The sequence below is a fragment of the Babylonia areolata genome, chromosome 34, assembly GCF_041734735.1.
Source record: "Babylonia areolata isolate BAREFJ2019XMU chromosome 34, ASM4173473v1, whole genome shotgun sequence".
Taxonomy (NCBI): domain Eukaryota; kingdom Metazoa; phylum Mollusca; class Gastropoda; order Neogastropoda; family Buccinidae; genus Babylonia; species Babylonia areolata.
In genome coordinates this window covers 2,141,973-2,159,141 of record NC_134909.1, presented here as the reverse complement: position 1 = coordinate 2,159,141, position 17,169 = coordinate 2,141,973, and the positions used below count along the sequence as shown (strand labels likewise).

Sequence of the window (17,169 nt, the reverse complement as noted above, 5' to 3'; positions counted from 1 at the left end):
GTCTGTGTCTCTCAGTCTGTCTGTCCATGTCTGTCTGTGTCTCAGTCTGTCTGTCTGTCTGTGTCTCTCAGTCTGTCTGTCCCTGTCTGTCTGTGTCTCTCAGTCTGTCTGTGTCCCTCAGTCTGTCCGTCTGTGTCTCTCAGTCTGTCTCTGTATCTGTCTACTGGTCTGCCTCTGTTTCTGTATCTCTGTCTGTCTTTCCCTCTCTGTTGCTCTCTCTCTGTATCTCTCTCCCTGTCTGTCTCTGTCTCTCAGTCTGTCTGCCCATCTCTCTCACTCCCTCTTTCTCTCATAGGTAAGGGCGTGACACCTGCTGTGTTGACAGTTTTATTTTGATGTGCACTGCCCACAAAAACCACCCACGTCATTCCTACACACTGGACAAATGCATAGATCCACAATAAACAAACGAACAGCTCTAGCGTCCAAACCCTAATTTCAAACTCAAACTACTGTACAATAAATAGTTAAAACAACTCAAAAAAAAGCCAAATGCTGCGCAGGAAAACAAGTCCCTTTCATTCAAGTACATCTGGAAACGATGCAGCATTACCACAGACGCCACACGCAGTTTTTGTTAGAACTTTGCGGCACAAACAACTCCACAGGTAATAGGAATAGGCCAGTAAAATGCTGACAAAGACAACAACAGAAATAGGTATGACAAAGACAACAACAGAAGTAGGTATGTTGACAAAGACAACAATAGAAATAGGTATGTTGAGAAAAACAACAATGAAAATAGGTATGTCCACAAAATCAGAGACAGCGACAGAAATAGGTACGCTGACAAAGACGACAATAAAATTAGGTACGTTAACAAAGACAACAATAAAAACATGTGATGATTGTAAACGCCTTTCACTACAGCAACGGTCGCAATACTGATCATCATCAAGATCACGGACACTCCAGGTCTGAAGCCAAACAATCAGTAATAAAAAAAATTTTAAAAAAATAAAAAAAAAAAAAAAAAAGGAAAAAGTTGTCAAATCCATGGCACACACATTTATCTCCCTTCCCCTACCTGACCAAAACGGTGCATTCACCTTTTAAGTACATTCACCCCAACAGTCAGTTACCTATAATTTGTGTAACAGTATATTTCCTCTGATGTTGCCAACAATTTGTGTAACAGTTTATTTCCTCAAACATTGCCTACAATTTGTGTAACAGTATATTTACTCAAATGTTACCAACAATTTGTATAACAGTTTATTTCCTCAAATGTTACCAACAATTTGTATAACAGTTTATTTCCTCAAACATTGCCTACAATTTGTGTGACAGTATATTTCCTCAAATGTTACCAACTATTTGTGTAACAGTATATTTACTCAAATGTTACCCACAATTTGTGTGACACGGACTGTTGAAAGAAACCTTCCTTTCTTGAGCAGAAAATGTTCGATACGATACTTGCAAACATCCCAATTTCTGACACTACTTGCCCATCATCATTCATGTTGTTGTGGATGTTGTTGTTGTTGTTGAACTTTATAACCCAGTACTGTCCTATGCCGACGTACTGTCTCACCTAAACACAAGAGCATACCACCTGACGACCACTCAATTCAAACACTAAATTCAATTCCTGACCACAGGGCCAAGTCTCAAATCACAGAGAAATGCAACCCTCACCCTGTCCTACACGTCCCCATCAAGAAAACTGTTGTGAAATGACTCTACAGAGAGCAAAATCAGACTGGGGTAAAAAAAAAAGAAAAGAAAAAGAAAGTTCATAATACTGACAGAAATAAAAGCTAACCTAATCATGTACTGGTGACAATTACCTCTCAGTACTTCTCGGTGAAGGCAAAACATTGCAATGAGAGATTTCAATACTTTGAGGGGGGATGTACCTCAGTTCAAAAATTCGTGATTTATTCTAATCTATCAACAACATACTTTATTCATTATCTATTCTTTTCCATCAACAAACTAAATTCATGATTCATTCTTTTCTGTCAACGCTGTGATGAATCTTTTTCGTCCACTCAGGGCTTGAAGAGGCGAGTTCAACGACTTAATGGCAGACAAGTTTTAAGGTTCAGTTGTCCAGGCCTGGCAGCAGCATTACTGTTGCCATTATTGACACTGATACAGGGTCTACCTTCAATTGTTCAGTGTCATTATGAGACCACACTGTAAGCACTTTACAAAGCGTCATTTGCACAGCAGGTTGGGAAGAGCTGCCTTAGGCGCTCATCATTCGTTTCCTACGTCAACCAGTCCAGCTTCGACCACACACACACATACACCAGTATATTAGAGTGGACTTTTCTGCAAGATTTTGGATCACATACAAATATACATCAGTGCATCAGAATGGACTTTTCTGCAGCATTTCGGATCACACACACGTGTACATCAGTATATCAGAATGGACTATTCTGCAGCATTTTGGATCACACACACGTGTACATCAGTGTATCAGAATGGACTATTCTGCACCATTTTGGATCACACACACGTGTACATCAGTATATCAGAATGGACTATTCTGCAGCATTTTGGATCTTGGTTTAACGAAGATTGTGTTTTATGGGGTGAATGTAGTCCCAGTGTTTGCAGTATCGGTGCTGATCGAAACACTACATGGGGCAAACTCCATCGGTGCTGATCGAAACACTACATGGGGCAAACTCCATCGGTGCTGATCGAACAGCAGAGACATCTTCTGGCACTGTTTACCATCCTGCAGATGCTGATCGTTCCCTTTCCAAATGTCACCCAACATGACCCAATTCCCCATTCCTAATGTCACCCAACATGACCCAATTCCCCATTCCTAATGTCACCCAACATGACCCAGTTCACCAACGTTCCTTTTTCTAATGTCACCCAACATGACCCAATTCCCCAATCCTAATGTCACCCAACATGACCCAATTCCCCAACGTTCCCTATCCTCCTTTGGCCTGATGTGACCCAATTCCAAAACATTCCCTTTCCCATGTGACATGTGACCTAATTCCCCCTTCCTACCACGGCCAGGTGTGACCCAATACCCTAACACACACACACCTTTAAAGCAGATGTACACCGATAAAGAGGAAATCAGACGCACGCACAGAATCACAGCATCAGCACATATGTCAAAGGGAAATCATATTGCACACCTCTCTGTCACAAACTAAAAGTAACATGAACAAAAAAATCAATTAATTATGACAGAACTCAGATAAGTATCGACATAACCCAGACAAATACTGAAAGAAAGTGAAACAAAATGTTAAAAAAAAAAACAACAACGAGAAAGACGACAAGTTAACGGAAGGGGAAGACTACAAAAAGTCTCGCTGACAATCAAAGGGGGGTAAGTCTGAAAACCATATCAAGGGAGCCAATGCATATAACACCCAAGGGAGCTGACATTTACACCAACAGAGGGCACTACACAGATGTTTTGACTCGAATATCACAGGTTACCGCGTACAGCACATCAACATCACAGTCACAGTCCTTGTTTGCTGCACCAACACGTGTGCATTTCCATCACTCTGCAAAACAAAGTCAAACAAAAGGAAGATAGCCACTGTGTGTGTGTGTGTGTGTGTGTGTGTGTGTGTGTGTGTGAGTGTGTGTGTGAGTGTGAGTGAGTGTGTGTGTGTGTGTGTGAGTGTGTGTGTGAGTGAGTGTGTGTGTGAGTGTGTGTGTGTGAGTGTGAGTGTGAGTGTGCATGTGTGTGTGTGTGATGTACATGACAATGTGAACATGTACGATACATCAACCCCACAGAAAACCAGACACACACACACACACACACACACACACACACACACACACACACACACACACACACACACACACACACACACACACACACACACACACACACACACACACACACACACACACACACACACACACACACACACACACACACACACACACACACACACACACACACACACACACAGACACACACACACACACACACACACACACACACACACACAAGCAGTGCACATAAAAACAAAGCAGGTCAAACATTTGTGATGTTTCAAACAAGATGTATAAAACACGATCATCAGAACCAGGAGAAAGACGACACAGACCAGACAGGCTCTACGATCTAATCATAACATCCAAACACTGTTAATCCGGCTCTAGGGATAATAAGCGTCTACGTAAAATACTACCGAAAATGTCACTATCAAACACACAATATCAAAGTCTTATGAAAACATGGAGCGAAATCTAAAACCAGCAGGGAATGGTTGTGACAGGGGGGGGCGGGGGTGGGGGTGGGGGGGAGTGTGTGTGTGTGAGAGAGAGGATCAAAGTAAAGGAGGGGTGGGGGGGGGGGGAGGAGGAGGAGGAAGAGAGATGTCAACACGACACAAAGGGCAGACAATCCTTGTTGTTCATCACTCTCAATGTTTTGATTACCTTTGAGCTCAAATAAAAATCAAAACTGAAGACTGAACTCTTGAGTTAGCGAGGTAGAAAAAGCAGTAAACATAAGCAGAAATAAACAGGCAATTAAAAAAAAAAAGTCAACAAAAGCAAACATAAGATAAACAAAAAATAATTAATAAACAACACAATACAAGTTCACTGCTAAACCAAAAAAACAAAACAAAAAAAACAAAACAATCTGAAACAGAGATGATTTGGGGGACTTATACAGCACAATAAAACAACAGCAGTACAAATAAACACACACACACACACAAAAATCAAAACAGTAAAATGAATAAATGAATAATTAGTTAATCCAAAGCTTGGAGGCCAAACCAAACAATATCAACAACAACTACTACAAAACACAATCACACACACCAAAAAACAACAACTACAAAACACAATCACACACACCAAAAAACAACAACAAAGACTACAAAACACAATCACAGACACCGACACCGACACACACAAACAAAACCAAGACAGGCTCAACAGTAATACCAGGACCACCAACATGACACAACACACACACACACACACACACACACACGCACACATACACAAATTCACCAAATCAAGAGTTAGCCTGCCTTAGGAGTTAGCAGTTTGAGCTAACTGGCACAGCCAGTGGAAGTGAGAAAAAGAGAAGAAGAAGAAGGAGAAGAAGAAGAAGAAGAAGAAGAAGAAAGGAAACAAGCCCACAACGAAAGTACAGAGCAGCAGCAGAAGGATTCCTGAAAACAATGGATTTCATCCTGGTCTGGAGACGGGGAAGGGGGGTGGGGCATGGGGGGTAGTGGGGGGTGTGGGGGGGGGGCATTGCCAGATTATGACCATCCCCACCCCACCCCCTCACAAATCATGGGATCTCTAAGAGAGAGGAGAAGGGGGGTGGAGGGGGCATTGCCAGATTCTGACCCATACCTCCCCTCTGGGATCTCTACAGGAGAGGAGAAGGAAGGAGGAGGGTGGGGGGGAGGGGGGTGGTGGTAGTAAGGAGGGAGGGAGGGAGGGAGGAGACAGAGAGACAGCAATAACCACACACAAAGACATCACACCACCCAACCGCCCACTAACAGTATAAACCACGGAAGCAACAATGACAGAAGAAATTTGGCCGACAGAGTAACCTTAAAAAAAAGCTTTGAAACTTACACTCAACTCATTAACAAAACTATTAAAAAAAATAATAAAAATTTTAAAAAATGTAAGAATACAGAAAAAAAGACAGGGGGAGAAAAACTAAAACAAAATACTGACGCTCATCAGAACATTTACGCAAAACAAAACAGTTTGTTTCAAACGACAAACAACAAAAACAATCGCACAAATAAAACATTGCTTCCACTCTTTCATGGAAGTGACATCTGCCTCTCATTACCAAATTTCTAAAAAAAAATTGGTTGATTTAAAAGCTCACAAAAAAATCCCTGGTTTTCATCCATCATTACTGTCAGCAAAATAAATCGAAAGTGGTGTCCTGATACTCAGTTTCACAAACAGCAAAACTATAGACCAAAAGAAAAATAGAAAAAAAAGGAAGATAAAAGATTATATAAAAAAAAAAAAGAGTAAGAAAGACATTTCCTTGCCTGCCGAATACAAAGAAGAAAATAATTATTTCCAAGCAAGAAGTTGTTTCGGAAATTCTCAACAGTTAACAAACCCATCTCTTCAGCCAATGTCAAGAGAGGAGTGAAACTGAACAGGTCACATGACAGGACAGGTCACATGACAGGGCAGGTCACATGACAAGTAACATGACAGGGCAGGTTACACGACAGGACAGGTCACATGACAGGACAGGTCACATGACAGGACAGGACAGGTAACACTACAGGACAGGTATGTGACGACACCTGCACACAGATTACGACAGAGGGTGTCTGCAGATGCCGAGGAAGGGTGGAGTTGTCCCAGTTCTGGTTCACCTGTCTGTCCCTACAGGTGTCCCACCTGTCCAGTAACGGAGTTCCCTTTCTCACGTCCTGCTCACCTTAATGCTGGTGAAAAGACTTCATCATCAAGTCTGCCACCTGCTGACTATCAACAGTTCTGAAGATTATCTTCTCCAAAATGTATGATGTACGTTTTCGTCAAAGAAGAAAATGGCTGTTCACGGTCACTTCACCAGATTGTTAATTAGAAAAAGAAAAAAAGGAAAAGTTTCATCAAATCTGCAAACAATCCTCTTCAAAACACACGTTTTGGTCACGGAAAAAGTTGGTACCTGGTTAAAATTGTTCATCAATTCTGCAAAAGTCTTTTAAAAAAACAAGTTTTGGCAAAAGAAGAATGCGATGGGATTTTGCTACAATACTAAAAGAACTATCCAAAATAGTGGGGTGTACTATATACACTTACGAGCAAAAGACCGGTACTAAAATACTGAGGAACTGTCACAAAACGGTGTGATATATCATTTTACACCTACGAGCTGAAAAGTTAAACCATACAAATTTCCACACATGTGGTGTTGTTTCCGACGTAATGATACACATTTCATAACATTTGATAAAGGTTCATATTTCTCCGAATCATATTCTCAAAGATTACAATCACTTAAAAACAACAACACGAAAAGCCAAAACAGTACCGATCAAATATAAAAAAAAAAAAAAAAAATATGAACAATTACACACATACATAAACACATACACACAGACACAGACATAAACAACTCACAAAAAATTACCACTAACTATAAATAAAAACATGGAAGCCCTTTCCTATTCCTTTTCCTGGTACTAAGCTTAATACCAAATAAATGAAAACACACTTTCAAAAGTGTTTGCTTTCACTAATGATGGTTTTGGGTTTTGAACTTTTTTGAGCAATAAAAAAAAACAAAAAACACACCAATAATGACTAGCTTCAATTCTCCCACAAACCTGCCAAACTCTGACGAACACAATAGTTTAATATGCGGCAAGAAAAAAAAACACTCAAAAAAAGCAAAAGCATAATAACAAGAAAAACATTATTCCACAAGTCCATGACACAAAAAAATTACTTTCCTACAATACTGCTCACAAAAATAAACGAATAAAAAAAAAAATAAAAATAATGAGAGAGAGAGGGGGGGGAGAAAAAAAAAGTCCCACCCCAATTCACCAGCCAACTTTTCTCTCCTCAAAACTCATCGTATGATCCCACCATTTCAATTAAAGTGATGCAACGTAAAATCCAACAGCGTTTGAGCATCTCTTGAAATATCAACCTATGGCACAACTAAACTGATCAGAGACAGAGACAAGAGACTGAGAAAAGAGAGACAGGGGGGGTGAGTGGGGGAGACAGAGATGGATGAGATGAAAACACTGCCCACATGTCACCAGGCTGTGAAACAATGCAGTTTGATACACGCGTGTAGCCATACACACGTTAGCCAGAGTGCTGGGTATTTGTCATACACACCAGTTCTGGAATATATATGTATATATACATGTCAAAACCACATATATGGTGTGTGTGTGAGTGTGTGTGTGTGTGTGTGTGTGTGTGTGTGTGTGTGTGTGAATGCATGCGTGTGTTAAGTGTGTGTCTGTGTGTCTGTATGCACGTGCATATGCATGTGTGTGTGTGCATCCATGAAAACATAATTGCAAGCATGTATTATATGCTTTCCAAAGAAATCACATGCACACATATAACCGCATGCAAATGTGAACTTGCTGCTGCGTAAACTTAACTGACCAGGCTTTGCACTCATGTATGATGCATTGTTGTACAGGTAAAGTTATACACATACACTTGGAAAAAATCAAAACAATAAAGATTGTCAAAGTCTTCTGGTATATATATAGTGCATTGTATAATACAGTGTCAGTATAAAAATACAACAACAAAAATAGATGGTAAAAAGTTGTATCTTTAGTACAAAAAAAAAAAAGAAGAAAGAAAATGTGTTACCAGTAATAAAAATACAGAAATATATCAAGTAAAATGAAGAGAACACAAAATCTTGTACTTCATCCTAAAACTGTATCACAAAATACTAACAAAAGAGGAAGAAAAAAAAATGTTAAAAGTAAACTTGTGAGAATAACAAAAACGATAAAAATAGGAGTGTTGACTTAAAGGAAATTAGTTACAATCCATATAAATTGCCAGCATTAATATTTGTGATCATAGTTCTACACATTAGATTTTCAGCTCAATGCTTTCTGTGTCCGGTCTCTTCGCCAAAAGTCTGGACGTCTGGAAAACCTTTTTCTTTTGTTCTTTATTTTCAACCTAAATATTCCTCCTCCTGTCGAAACAATGCTCATTTCACATGCCAACAAGTTATGTTGTTGTTTTCAACTCCTATTAAGACATTGTTGTTCTTTCATTAACATGTCAACACAAAATGGCTCTTTACACATGCGGACACGTTATGGTTATTTAACATGTCAACACATAACAGCTCTTTACACATGTTGACACATCTGTAAACAAGTTAACACTACAGTTCTTTAACATGTCAATCGCTGTTTACATGTGTTTGGACAATTGCTCGTTAACGGTTCACCACTCTGTACAGACATATCGTCGCGGTAACCAAGACAACTGACCGACACACAGAAAGAAAACAGGCAGACAGACAGACAGACTGACAACAATTCACGAGCGGAAACAGGTTAAAGAGAGTATTTCACACGAATCATGCCGGCGAAAACCAAGCAGTGGACACACAGGAGCGGACACGACAGCACACACACGTCCCCTTGTTCAGTTTGTTGAAGACGTCAGCGCTTGCAGTCACAAACACTGCTTTCGGCTTTGGGACTTGGATCTGTACCCCTTGAAACACGCATTACAACAAATCCCAAATGAGAATGGCAAGAAAACAGCCTGCAGATAAACAAACATACAAGCATGTGTGTTTTGAATATATCTGAAAAAACATACGTTCATATCTCGTTCAGTCAGCAGGTTGGATCAGAAAAACATTGAAAAGTGAACCTCTTGTGTGAATGAAAACTCAGCGTCAACGATTAACTGAAGAGGAGAAAGTTGTATCACAAAACTATACACACCCATGCGGTTATGGTTCTACAACGACGACGACCACTCCAAACAAGGAAGGCTATGACCAGTTGGACAGACGAAATCATATCTGATCTGTATGATGGACAACACACTGACGAAAGATGGGAGACCACCACCTTCCATGTAAAGGGACAAAACTTTTCTGGCGCACCGCTCCAACTTGCAAGCCATGGCTTGCTTCCCATGTCAACATTTTGTCTTTTATTTATTTATTTTCTAATCAGAACTCTCCTCTGTCGTGTTAGTACTATTCATCACTGGACGTGACTGGAGACGGATTTTTAATCAGAACGTGAAGCAGACTCTTTCTAGAACCTCTTCAGACCACAAGTTTCGGTTTTAGTTGTTCAATGCTTCTGGAACAAATCCATACATGCTACACCGCATCTGCTAGGCAGATGCCTGACCAGCAGCATAACCTAATGTGCTTAGTCAGGCCTTATTCGCAGACATATATATTGTTGTCCCTATCAGAGTGGATTTCTTTTTAGGGCAACACTTTCCTTGCCATGGGTTCTTTTTCAGTGCGCAAAGTGCAAGCTGCACACAGGATGTCAGATTTCTGTCTCATCTGAATGACAACACGGATTTTCCAGTCCAACACGTGAGAAAGACAGAGAACAGGAATCGAACCCAGATCCTCACAGACACCGTATTGGCCGATAAGTGTCTTCACCATTCGGCCACCTTCCTCCCAAATCTGACCACGAAATAAACCAACAGTGAAGCAAACCAAAAGAGAAATGTGAATGAAGTAAGAACCCAACTCCAGCCACGTCCCACTGACTCCAACCTAACCACGACTCCCACAATCCATCCTTCTCTCTCCATCCTTCTCTCTCCATCCTTCTCTCTCCATCGTCTCTCTCCATCCTTCTCTCTCCATCCGTCTCTCTCCATCGTCTCTCTCCATCCGTCTCTCTCCATCGTTCTCTCTCCATCGTCTCTCTCCATCCTTCTCTCTCCATCCGTCTCTCTCCATCCGTCTCTCTCCATCCGTCTCTCTCCATCCGTCTCTCTCCATCGTCTCTCTCCATCCGTCTCTCTCCATCCGTCTCTCTCCATCCGTCTCTCTCCATCCGTCTCTCTCCATCCGTCTCTCTCCATCGTCTCTCTCCATCCGTCTCTCTCCATCGTCTCTCTCCATCCTTCTCTCTCCATCCGTCTCTCTCCATCCGTCTCTCTCCATCGTCTCTCTCCATCCTTCTCTCTCCATCGTCTCTCTCCACCATCTCTCTCTGCACCCGGTCATCGGGCCACCTTGGTGGTTGACTCAGCATGACACGACAATCCACTTAACCACTCCCTCCGCCAGTGTCTAGCTTTGGTCCCCTTACATAGAGTTGCTTCCCTTTATTAAACTCGGTCCGTTCAAGCTGATCACTCCTCTGTCATGTTAGTACTTTTTTCTTTGTTAAAGAAAAGAAGAAGAAGAGAAAAAAAAAAAGGGATAAACGTGCAAAATATTTGACTGAAGCCTGAAGGGTGTGTGAAGTGGAGGAGATGGGGGGGGGGGGGGGGGGGGAGGGGGGGGGGGGGGGGGGGGGATCCAAACTTTTCTCCTTCAAACTGCTGAAGGTCTGTTGTCAAAGCTGCCGTCTGACACGACCGACTCAAACTACCTCAACTTTTTTCATGAGAAAACACCTCTGATGGTTGTTCCTGACTGTCTGAAGCTGACGTTTGTGAATGGCTCTGTGATTGGCTCGCTCTGATACTTTTATCTATGAAGGTCTGCTGTGATTGGCTCACAGTGTTTCCAGCCGAGACTTGTGACTGGCTCACTCTGATTCTCAGCATCCACTGTGATTGGACGAAGGCTTTTCAGCTCTTCATGTTGGTGTTGAAATCAGACAATGTTCTGGTGAAGCACCTTGACCACAATGAGAGGGGGAATGGACTCATGTTGTTTGTTGCCGACCACCAAGGGACAGGATCAGAATGAAGTCTGGATGTCACATCATTCATCACTTGAGGCGTGTGGATGTCACATCACTCATCATTCAAGACGTGTGGATGCCATATCACTCATCACTCGAGGCGTGTGGATGTCAAAAAAAAAAAAAGACTGCAGTTCTGACGACAGACTACCAGCAGACTACAGACAGTAAGTTTGGTGGTTCTTTTTATCAAACAAAAAATTAAAAATAAATAAATAAAAAAAGAGGGAGGGGGTATTTCTGGCACAGTGCTTGTGTGTTGCTCAGCAACCAACCATGCAGAACTACATGTCTACTCAACAGGCCTCAATGAACCACTCATCCCCACATATTTTTCCAGAGAAATGTGGATGTATAAAAAAAATTTTTTTTAAATAAAATAAAATCTAAACGTTTGTGAAAAAGAAAGAGAAAAACCGTGGCGTTGTCTGATAACAATCAACCCTCCGAAATCGGGCTCTCGAAACTGCAAAGAGAAGCAATTCAGACAAAATCTGAGCAAGACAACACACGTGGAACACAGGGACACAGACACTGACACACACAGACAGACACAGGGACACAGACAGACAGACACTAACACACAGAGACACACAGAGACACAAACATCACAGACACGGACACACAGAGACACACACACAGTCAAACTACAAAGAAAAAGAGAGAGGGGATATAAACGTGCAACATAGCTGAACATTTTGGAATTCTGAAACATCACAACATCGCCACAACAATGACACCAACACACCCTAAGGACCCACACTAAAACACGCACACCGACCCAAAAAACAACTCAATAGTTCACTGAATGATCAAACACCACCATCGAAACAACACACACACACACCAAAAATCCAAACAACATCACAACAACATCACAACAAGCTTTACAACACGGAACAACAACACCCACAACGCTCACAGTTTCAGTTTCTCAAGGAGGCGTCACTGCGTTCAGACAAATCCATGCACGCTACACCACATCTGCTAAGCAGATGCCTGACCAGCAGCGTAACCCAACATGCTTAACCCTTTGAGCCCTGACCACCGCTTTACCGGTGGTAGAGAAAAATGACATAATGCCTAGCCACTGGTTGAGCAGTGCGTAAACACTTGTCATGTTTAGCTATTGGTTGACTTATATTGAAGAGCCAATCAGAAAAACCATAATATTCTGACGTCAGCGAATGTAGTACCAACATGGCCGCGCCTTTTCACTGTGTTTTGTGCATGTGCTCTGGATAAAAAAAGATCGATTTCAATATAAGTCAACCAATAGTAAAACACGACACAAGTGTTTACGCACCGCTCAACCGGTGGCTAGGCATTATGTCATTTTTCTCTACCATCAGTAAAGCGGTGGTCAGGGCACTCTTTTTATATCTGCCATGACACATTAAATACCAATTATTTGCAAATTTTGGCTCAGGAGCTGAGGCAGAAGGGTTAAAATTGCTCAGGAACTCAGGGCTCAAAGGGTTAATCAGGCCTTGAGGGGAAAACCATCAAAAGAAATCAAATAAAATAGGATACATAAATAAGTAAATAGATAAATAATTAATTAATAAACAAGAATAGAAAAACAGATTAAAAAAAAAATGATATGGATAATAATAATGATAATATCAATCAATAAAGAAACAGACTTAAAGCCGACAACAGCCAGGAAAAAAAAACTGATCTGGGGAGCACAGCAAATCTGCCACTAACACCAAAACAAAAACCTGGAACGGGCAGCATCAGCCATCTTGCAGTGCTAAGATTCCTGCTGCATTACCATCTTTCAGCGCTAAGATTCCTGCTGCATTACCATCTTTCAGCGCTGAGATTCCTGCTGCATTACCATCTTTCAGCGCTGAGATTCCTGCTGCATTACCATCTTTCAGCGCTGAGTTAGCTTTGCGATAACAGCGCTCCTCAGTCTACGGAATCTGCCAAGGTGTTTAGGAAAATTCTTGAACAAAAATTCTCTACACTTATAGCTTGCTTCATGCTAAGAATTTCCCCAAGTCTGTGGAACAGATGTCAGGGAAATTGTTGATGCTAAGCCAACTTAGCATTGCTAAGATGCTTATAGCTTGCTTCATGCTAAGAATTTCCCTAACTCTGTGGAACAGAAGTTGGGGACATTGCTGACGCTAAGCAGACTTAGCACTGCTAAGATGCTTATAGCTAAGAATTTCCCTAAGCCTGTGGAACAAAAGTTGGGGAAATTGTTGACGCTAAGCAGACTTAACACTGCAAGGATGGCTCAAGTAGCCCAGCCCAGGGTAGTGGGAAATAAAATGACACGTCCACATGAGGTCCACTTTCAATGCTACCCTGACCCGCCCTCCTTCTGTCAGTTCTGACACAGCGTCATGTCTCTTCAACACACAGAAACAAAAACCTATACACAAAAAAACCTATACATCCGAGTTTGCACAAGCAAGCATAATGCACACGTACCCTTTCCTCCTATCAAAAAGTACAATAAAGAAAGAAAGAAACCGATTTTTTTTTTTTTTTAAGAAGAAAAAATATATCAATTAAAAAAAAAAAAAACCCCGAAGAAGCTAAGACTGAAAAGAAAGCAGGAGATATCAGAAAATTTCAATTAACAATGCAAATCAAGTATCAAAAATGACCTCATTTGCCACAATATATTATGCACTTAAACAAAAAGAAAACGACAACATTTAACGAAGATACAATGCTGACAATTCACCAGACATTAAACCCAACAAGAACACATGGGCAATCCAACTCAAGAACACTGCGTATTATACTGCGTAATTATAATAAGTTACAAATCTGACAAGGTTATGTGCAATCTGTGACTGGAAAACAGAAATGCAAGCCAGTTTCAGTATCCCCATTTCGATCACACGCTGCTGGAAAATCCAGAACAGCAGTAACAAACTATTCGATGGTCTCGTGTGATAATCTTCTAGACTTCTTTGGGGTAAATAGCCTTTTTCTTTGTACAAAAATAGACTCCGGTATCTACAGCGACATGGGAGACATGTCCAAACGCCAGTGTGGTGACAACTTGCACAGCAGGAAACTCACCCCCTTCATTCTCTGGTCAAACAAACCATCAGGGTCTCTGTGCTACTACACACCGTCCCCACGGAACCAAAATAACCATGATGCAAACTTGGCGTTGTGTATGAACGCTGTGGGAACAGCTGTTTGCTCACACAGCTCCTCAACACTCAACAACAACAACCCAAATCCACAGACACTTGACAAGCCAGTGTGGCACTAAGGTAACACAATGATATGCACTGACCTCTCTTCAGTATTCATCTACAAGATAAGTAATACCAAACAGGGACGTGGAAAGGGGTAGGGGGGTGAAGGAGGAAAAGTGGGAGCGGAGGGAAGAGGGGGGTGGGTAGTTGCATTGCTATTATTAGTACCGCAAGAATCAACTGGACCAAATGCTGACAAGAAAAACTGGAGAGCGAGTATTTCCAGGAAAAAAACCCAAAAAACAAAAAAACCCGACGTTTTGAGGACCCAACGCTGTTGCTTCTACTTGCGTTTCTGCACAGATCTAACACTGGCCCCTTCTCCAGCAAGATAACCTGACCTTTCTCTTGTGCCTTGACTCTAATCTTTCATTCTGTTTCATTTGATTCTCCTTCGTCTCCCTCCTCATGCTTTGGACATTTTGAAGACCGCAGTGTTTTGTTGCCTGAAGACCTTTCAGTGCCCTGGTTCAGGTCAGGTCAGGGTTCACACTATCTGGTTCTATTTCCAAGGACATTATCTCAAAATGCCACCATGACTCCGAATCAAACTGATCATACGAATGACGATTGTTGGTGGATGGAAACAGCCAAAGTGGTCAAAGTGGCTTCCCTTGGAAGGGTTATCTTTCAGGGTTTCAAAGGCTTCGCACTACTTTTATATGGCGGAATTTAAGGGTCAAAAGGCTGAGAATCATATGTTATTCACATCCAAGTTTCTTCGGATGTCCTTTCACTCTCGGATTTGGTCCAGAGCAAACAGCAAAAGGCAAGGTAAGAATAAGCTGCTTCAAAGCGCCTGTACTCATCAGACAGTACGACACAAAAATAAACCCCCCAAAAACGTTATTTAAAAAAACAGATCCAAAGAAGAGAATAGAAAAAGACAGAAGAAGAGCAGGTTACTGTCCCGACAAAGCCATGGAGAAAGCTTCAGCTAGCTAGACACCTACTATGACGCGTGACAGAACACCACTGAGTTTCGCTACACCGTCACACCCGTCATCAGGAAACCGATGAGGCGCGGTTCTGAGCCGACTGGCGGTTCAAGGACCCGTCGCGGGAGGCCGGGTTACGGCCGGAACCCCGCGACATCGAACTCTCCCGGGATGTGTCGCCGTCCCGTGCCCTTGACCTTGACTTGCGACCTCTCCGGAACAACTTCTTCAGGCTGCCTCCAAGCGACCTTGACTTCTTCAGGTTGGGTGACCCTGGCTCCTGAGGGCGTACCAGTTCAAGGTCATCTGGGGAACAGAAAACCGAGAGATTAATGCCCTGAAAATGGCTCATGTTTAAATGTGGTCACTGTGGGCTGTTTCTAAACAACCAGCTGGGAATGTGATTTTTTTGTTATCATGTGGTAAACCCTGTCAGCCTTCAGAATCATTCCTGTTTCACTACAGCAAAGAATGTTAGGGAATGGAAACTAAGGCTCAACTTTCAAATCCTCTTATGAGATGTTGCAAAGGAAGTGGGTGTATACTTCTATTCAACATAAATCATGGCAAACCTGGCCACCACTGAAAACTTTGGTGTGGTACAGTACAATATGGAATGCTGATAAGATTAATGAGCTGTGACAAGTGTACATATTATTAGTGAACAGAAGCTGGACTGAAAACAAATAAATATTAAGTGCAGTAAGAAAGTAAGATTTTAAGTATAAATAAAAGACCAACTAAATGAAGAAAGAAAGAAAGAAAGAAGATTAAAAAAAAAGAGAGAAAAAAAAGGTGTACTAAAAAAAATGAAAAGAATAAATTCAATAAGAGAATAAGCATACACGTTTGTGATGTGTGTGTATCAGCGTAAGCATGTAGTCATTTGTGTGTGTCCCTGTCTGTGTGCATACATGTGTGCCCTGTGTGTGTGTGAGAGAGAGAGAGAGAGAGAGAGAGAGAGAGAGTATGTATGTATATGCATATGTGTGTGTGTGTGTGTGAGAGAGAGAGAGAGAGAGAGGGAGAGAGAGAGAGAGGGAGAGAGGGAGAGAGAGTATGTATATATGTATGTATATGTGTGTGTCCAGGTACGTGTGTGTGAAAGCACCACCCATTTTTTTGGTATTTTTTCCTGCATGCTGTTGGTTTTTTTGTTTTGTTTTGTTTTTTCCTATCAAAGTGGATTTTTCTACTGAATTTTGCCAGGAACAACCCTTTTGTTGCTGTGGGTTCTTTTATGTGCGCTAAGTGCATGCTGCACACGGGACCTCGGTTTATCGTCTCATCCGAAAGTGTAGCGTCCAGACCACCACTCAAAGTCTAGTGAAGGGGGAGAAAATATCGGCGGCTGAACCATGATTCAAACCAGCGCACTCAGATTTTCTCGCTTCCTAGGCGGACGCGTTACCTCTAGGCCATCACTCCACATTACTGTGTGTATTTATAAGCATTGTGTTAAATCTTCATCCTTATTATTGTGAGTTGTGCATGCGTGTGAAGGACTGGTTTGAAAGTGCTCTGGTTTGTTTCTGCACAAAATTTAGCGCTGTTTCTACATTTACTATGATAACAATAATAACTCTCAATGCCATTACTACCATTATC

General features: G+C 41.7%; 1 protein-coding gene across 4 annotated transcripts in view; it reads right to left on the bottom strand.

Annotated features, from left to right (window-relative positions):
• Positions 1-313: 313 nt before the first annotated feature.
• Positions 314-17,169, bottom strand: part of LOC143277304 (uncharacterized) — a 153,194-nt gene continuing 136,338 nt past the window's right edge. For 3 of the 4 annotated variants that reach the window (XM_076582080.1, XM_076582082.1, XM_076582081.1), the window contains one exon: positions 314-15,867. In XM_076582080.1, coding sequence (XP_076438195.1) covers positions 15,629-15,867 — 239 coding nt within the window. In that variant the 3' untranslated portion in view covers positions 314-15,628. The remainder of the gene's footprint in view (positions 15,868-17,169) is intronic. The other variant, XR_013053722.1, reaches the window with a different exon arrangement.